The 6,551-nt window shown below is 46.0% G+C and overlaps 1 protein-coding gene across 16 annotated transcripts in view; it reads left to right on the top strand.

Annotated features, from left to right (window-relative positions):
* SMG6 (SMG6 nonsense mediated mRNA decay factor) overlaps window positions 1-6,551 on the top strand; it is a 234,378-nt gene continuing 227,827 nt past the window's right edge. For 4 of the 16 annotated variants that reach the window (XM_064271543.1, XM_064271540.1, XM_064271542.1 and 1 more), the window contains exons 1-4: window positions 212-1,702; window positions 2,318-4,076; window positions 4,617-4,809; window positions 5,280-5,390. In XM_064271543.1, coding sequence (XP_064127613.1) covers window positions 1,612-1,702; window positions 2,318-4,076; window positions 4,617-4,809; window positions 5,280-5,390 — 2,154 coding nt within the window. In that variant the 5' untranslated portion in view covers window positions 212-1,611. The other 12 variants (XM_064271536.1, XM_064271533.1, XM_064271538.1 and 9 more) reach the window with 9 other exon arrangements.

The following is a 6,551-nucleotide window of genomic DNA, read 5'->3' as shown; positions in this document are numbered from 1 at the left end:
AGGCTGGGAGGTGGGTGAACGCGCGCACCGCCCGTCCGTCGTGGTTTCCTGGCTGCGCGCGGCGGTGGCGGAGTAGCTGCAGCTGTAGCAGCAGCCGCGAAGATGGCGGAGGGGTTAGAGCGTGTCCGGATCTCCGCGTCGGAGCTGCGAGGGATCCTGGCCGCTCTGGCTCCGCAGGCCGGGAGCAGAGGTGAGTCGCGCCGCCCAGCTCCTGGGCTGGGCCTACCCGCCCCGCCTCCCTCTCCTCCTCCTCCTCTGCCTCCTCCCCGCTCAGTCCGCGGCGCTCCGGAGCCCCCGCCCCTTCCCCCAACAGTAGGGGCGGGGGCCGCGGGCGCTCCCTTCGCCGCCCTGGCAGCCTGAGGGCTAGTGTGGGGTCGGGCTCAGCCAACTCTGGCCTTCTCCTGTGAGAGCCCAGCCGGAACCCCTGCCACCACCCCCTTTCCCTTGCGAAGGCGACTGTTCCCCTTTGCGCTAGCCCTCTCAGACCAGCGCGTGGATTCCCAGCGGACAGGGAATGCGAACCGGAGGGCGCGCTGGGGTCTGATGGCGACCCCGGGGTGTATAGTTCTTAAAGGAATCATCAGGCCTGCCCCCCGCCTTCCCCCGTCACTTCTTTAGTGTCGGAGTGGAGGAACTGGGGACATCGTGGAGAGAGGTTTAACATCCTGAAACTTCCCTGCTGAACTTTTTTCCCCAAGGTAGAATTTTGAAGGCTGCGCCATTCCTGTCCCTCCGGGAACCCAGGACCTCAGAGGGCTGACTCGCCTCCGATTTGGCCTTGGCTTGTGTGGGAACAGTTTTTATCAGAGAGAATGCTCTATTTGCAAGTTAGAAGTCTCCAGCCACACCAGGAAAGCTCCAAGGGAAGATTCTGGTGTCTCACTTCTCCTTCGTTAGACAGTGAAGTTGTGTAAAATGGTAGCTCTGATAGGTGTCTTCTCCAGGCAGGTGGCCAAATTCTGTGAAATTGGTTTTGTTAGTCAATTGAATTGGATTATTGAGGCACTCCCCCCTCCCCCCAACCTAAGTTACAAACGCTGCTGAGGATGTGTTGTTCTGGGGTTTAACTCAGTGGTTGAACTACTTTACCTTTATTCATACTTGTTGAAGCATTCTTTTAAATTCCTGAAGATATTGAAGCGATGTTTTGAACTTCAGGATTTTGTTTGTTTTCCGCTACATCCATCCTGCTGCAGCATACATCTCTGCTAGGGGCATGTTTGCGTTTGTGTTTATAGAACAAGACTAGGATTTTATATAGCATTCCATTCTGAGTACTGTATAATATTCTAAACAATTCCTTTCACTTTCCCTGCTGAAATGTTTAGTGACTACTTCCCTCTTCACAGATAAAGGTAACAGATGCAAAAAGTAGACCCATGTTTATCTATTATTCAGTAAGTTGTTGGAACATAGAGGGTGACCTCCTAAGTCCTGTACTCTTATTCTTGAGTGTCCCAGTCTTTGGTGTTTTGAAAGCATGTCACAACCCTACCTTCAGCTTCCAGGGAAAGCTCCCTTATGGAACCTTTTCCTTTTCATATTCCATCATCATAGTAGCAGTTAGTCTCAGTATTCTAATGACGATAGCCTGAGCAGTATTTCCTTGGAATGACTCTGCTGGCTGCTGTTAAAAAGTTGGGGAGCATGAGTGGAGTCGAAGAATGTGAAAGGAACTGCTTCCTGTTTGCTTCAACAAGAGGTATGTGATTGGATAATTGGTATCTTAAAGACAGGATTGTTCTGGCCAAATTCAGAGACTAGAAGTTATACATTTTTTCTCTACGGGTGTCCAAGACTGTGGGTTGCTATGCATACCCCTCTTTTTCTCTCCTTTTTTTTTTTTTTTTGTTTCTACTGTGTTAACAGGATTTAATCACTCTGAAAGAATGTTAGAGGCAGAAAAAGAAAAGACTGAGATGGATCCTAGGGCTCAATAGACAGAGAACAGCCTAATACTGAAGCTATTAAGGGATCATTTATTTTGACAACAATGAGGTAGTTTGGGGCTATGGGGAGCTAAACATGACCTAGATAACTCAAGAGAGTATGATTTTGTTTGTTTTTTTCTTTTCCCCAACACAAATGTGTAACGCAACATAATTAAGTTCTTAGTCTTGCCAGTTGAACAAATATTGTAAACCCAGAATTTCTGCTTCTGCGGAAATTTCCCTTTTTGTCCATCAATATGAGCATTTGGATACGTAATTCTAGTTTGGCTTTTTGTTGTATAACCAGAGGAACAGGTTTTTCCATTCTTTCCTCCTTTATTCTTCTACCCTTTTTTCCCCCCCCGCCCCTCTCCCCACCATCACAGAAAACATGAAGGAATTAAAAGAACCCAGGCAGCGTAAAGATAACAGGCGCCCAGATCTGGAAATCTATAAACCTGGTCTTTCCCGACTAAGGAACAAACCTAAAATCAGGGAACCCTCTGGGATTGAGGAATTTAAGGATGAAATTGTCAATGACAGAGATTCCTCTGCTGTCAGAAAGGGTACACAGAACATTAAAGATGTCTGCAAGGAACTGGACAACCAACAGCAAAATGGTCCTATAGATCCAGAAGATATTCGGGGGCAGGAGTCCTTTCCTAGAACTGCTGGACAAGAAGATCGAAGTCTAAGAATTATCAAAAGAACAAAGAAACCTGACCTGCAGATCTATCAGCCTGGACGGCGTTTGCAGACTGTTACCAAAGAATTGGCCGGCCACGTAGACGAGGAAGAAATCCTCAACCAGGTAGAACAACTGAGAGTAGAGGAAGGTGACTGTAGGAGAAATGTTATGAAAGAGGAGGTTATGAATAAAACAGACAGAGATGAGGTGGAAAAGAGCCTTCATAGGGACAGAGTTAGGGCTACAAAGGGAGAAAAAGGAAAGAGAATTGAAAGGGGGGAGGGGACAAAGAAAGTGAACGATGACATGGCACAGGGGAAGCTAGGTTCTGCAAAGCGCTACTCCCGCTCAGACAAGCGAAGGAATCGCTATCGCACTTGCAGCACCAGCTCAGCTGGTAGCAACAACAGTGCTGAGGGAGCTAGTCTAACTGACAATGGATGTCGACGCCGGCGACAAGATCGGACCAAAGAGAGGCCACGACTGAAGAAGCAAGTATCTATGTCCTCAACTGACTCATTGGATGAGGACAGACTTGATGAGTCTGATGGATTAGGGCCCACGAGGAGCTCAGAAAGGAAGAGACATTTAGAAAGAAGCTGGTCTGGCCGTGGGGAGGGTGAGCAGAAAAGCAACGGTAAGGAGAATCGAGGCACTCTTCGTGTCACCTTTGATGCAGAAGCCATGAACAAGGATTCCCCTATGGTGAGGTCAGCTAGGGAGGATGTGGATAGGATAAAGCCTGACAGGAGTTTGAGCTGTGGGGGCAGAGCCTCTGAGAAGCAGGAGTCCAAAAACCTCAAACAAGGACTTCGGGGTCGGGGTCGTGGCATTCTCATCTTGCCTGCCCATACCACCCTATCTGTCAATTCAGCAGGTTCTCCAGAGTCCACACCTTTGCAACCTCGGCTTTTATTCGGAACTGGTAGTAAGGGATCTCGGAGTTGGGGCCGTGGAGGCACCACCCGCCGATTGTGGGACCCAAACAATCCTGATCAGAAACCTGCTCTAAAGAGCCAGACACCCCAGCTACACTTTTTGGACACTGATGATGAAGTCAGCCCTACATCTTGGAGTGACTCCCGCCAGGCCCAAGCATCTTACTATAAGTTTCAAAACTCTGACAACCCCTATTACTACCCTCGGACACCAGGCCCTGCCTCCCAGTACCCCTATACAGGCTATAGCCCTCTACAGTACCCAGTGGGCCCTGCGAATGGTGTATACCCAGGGCCTTACTATCCAGGCTACCCCACTCCATCAGGACAGTATGTTTGTAGCTCACTCCCTGCCAGCACCATGAGTCCTGAGGAGATGGAGCAGCACATGAGGAACATGCAACAACAGGAGCTACATAGGCTTCTTCGAGTGGCTGACAACCAGGAACTGCAGCTCAGCAATCTGCTCTCCAGGGACCGCATCAGTCCTGAGGGCCTGGAGAAGATGGCTCAGCTCAGGTATGGTGTGTTCCATCCTGGCTAGAGGGAGAAGGGGGTAAGGAGATGGATAGCTTCTATGGCTGAGGACTGTAGAAGTCTTTTAAGTGAGCCACTGGGTGTTTCTCCCTTTCATAGAGATTTTTCTAAGGGAGGGGCTGTTGGAAAAAGAACAGAACGGAGGTTTTTTTTTTTTTAGTCTTGGCAATGATTGTGCTTCCAAGTTTTTCTTTAAGAAAAAAAAATTAAGGGAACACAGGATCTTGAAATGGAAAGGAAAGACCTTCCAGAATGCCAAGAAATGAACGAATATAACTTGTGGTAAAGATCTTATTTCAGCTGTTAAATTTAGGCAAAGGCATATGGGGAAAAACTGCTTTTCCTAGACATAACTGTTGAGAGTGACATTTTACCGTGCAGAATGGAAACTGGAGTACTGTACCTGGTGGCATTTTGGGTTGCTTGCCAAGGGAGGTGGTTAATTTGCAGGAAGCTTGACTCTTGGGTCTAGCCTTCCCTGTGGTGTATTTGGAGCAAGACGTTGCATGTGTTTTATTCCAGAGCTGAACTACTGCAGCTGTATGAACGCTGTATTCTCTTAGATATTGAGTTCTCAGATAATCAGAATGTGGATCAGATCCTGTGGAAGAGTGCTTTCTATCAGGTGATAGAAAAGTTCCGGCAGCTTCTCAAGGATCCAAATGTTGACAATCCTGAACAGATTCGGAACAGACTTTTGGAACTCTTGGATGAGGTAAGCTGTCATTGTTTTCTCCTCAGGAGAAAGGCTTTAGCATCCTGGAGTTGTGATGGTTTTTTACCACACGGAATACCATGTTTTATAAGAGAACATTGACAGAAACTATATGATTTTTCCCTGAGTTTAGGACTACCCTACCCTACTGTTATTTCTTCTTTGAGCCCATAACTTACTGACATTTGGAATTAGTCCTGAGCTTGGAAGCTTTCTGAATGTCTTGGCCTAGGAGTGAGAGATAGAGGGTGTATGTATATGTGTGTGTGTTCACATCTTTAAAACCATGCAAAGGTTTATGCTGTGAATTTGTCTTGGGCTCAGTTGTGACACTTAACATTGTATGTGCCTTCCTTTATGTAGATTGGCCCAGTGTTAGCAGAACTGTGAAACTTGCCTCAGTTTCTGATGGGTAGATTGGGTCAAAACAGGTTGATTCAGCCATTTCTTATTTTTTTTTCTCTTTATAGGGTAGTGACTTCTTTGATAGCTTGCTTCAGAAGCTGCAGGTTACCTACAAGTTCAAGCTGGAGGACTACATGGACGGTCTTGCCATTCGCAGCAAGCCATTACACAAGACAGTAAGCCAGCTCCTTTATTTATCTTAAATGTATTCATCTATTTAGTGACCATTTATCTAGTGCCAGTTATGTGCCAGGCACTGTGTTAGGTGTTGAGGATGCAAGAAGGAAAGATAAAGTTTAGTAGGGGAGCAGACAGATTAAAGCAACCATTATAATGCTGTAAGTACTGTGGTAATATTACCATTACCGTGAAGGGGCATAGAGGGAAGTGGATCTGACTTAGCCTCGTGGGATCAAAGAATGCTTCTTAAAGACTTTCAAGCTGAGTTTTAAAAGATACATAGGAGTTTTAAAGGTAGGAGGGCAGTATAGATAAATGGCACAGCAAGAGAGAACCAGGCATTTTGGGGAAAGTGCCAGAAGTTCGGTATGCTGGTGGTTATAATGTGGAGTGGGGCTGTTATAGGAGGTAAAGCTAGAGAAGTGGGCAGGAACTAGATCATAATTTTTTTTTTTTTTATTGTGGTAAAACGTATAACAAAACATTTACCGATTCAATACTTTGTTCATGTGTATAGCTCAGTGATATATGTTCATCATGCTGTGCAACCACCATTAACAGAAACTCATTGTCGGCCAAGCAGTGACTCCTTTCCCCTTTCCTACCACCGCTAGCAACCACTAACTTTGGTCTGTATACATTTGCCTGTTCTGTATATTTCTTATAAGTGGCATCATGTAAATTTGTTTTTTTGTGACTGACCTATTTCACTCAGTGTAATGTTTCTAAGGTTCATCCATGTGGTAGCATAGAGCATAAACTGTTGTATGCCATGCTGAAGAATTTGGACTTTATTATGAAAGCAGTGGGGAGCCATTGCTTGATTTTCCACAAATGAATAACATAGTTACATTTGTTTTTAGAACCAATCCCTGGCAAATTGATGAGTTTGAGTTGGAAGAGGACAAGAGTAAAAGGAGGGGAGTCAGGTTGTGGGCCTGAACTGAGGTAGTAGAGGTGGAAAAGAGGAGACATTGGAATGGTATAAAGGAAATAGAATTCAGTTGCTGGCCAATTTGGTGTAAGGCATGAGATTGGAGGCATGAGGAGTCTAGATCATCTCCCACTTTGTGGCCTATAGGAGTGGCTGGGTAGGAAAAATTATTTCTGTTTTGGATATACATAGGTGAAGATATATAGAGAAACTTGAAGATGAG

The sequence above is a fragment of the Loxodonta africana genome, chromosome 18 (genome assembly GCF_030014295.1).
Source record: "Loxodonta africana isolate mLoxAfr1 chromosome 18, mLoxAfr1.hap2, whole genome shotgun sequence".
NCBI lineage: Eukaryota > Metazoa > Chordata > Mammalia > Proboscidea > Elephantidae > Loxodonta > Loxodonta africana.
The sequence above is the reverse complement of the archived record's forward strand: the minus strand, read 5'-3'. Positions and strand labels throughout refer to the sequence as shown.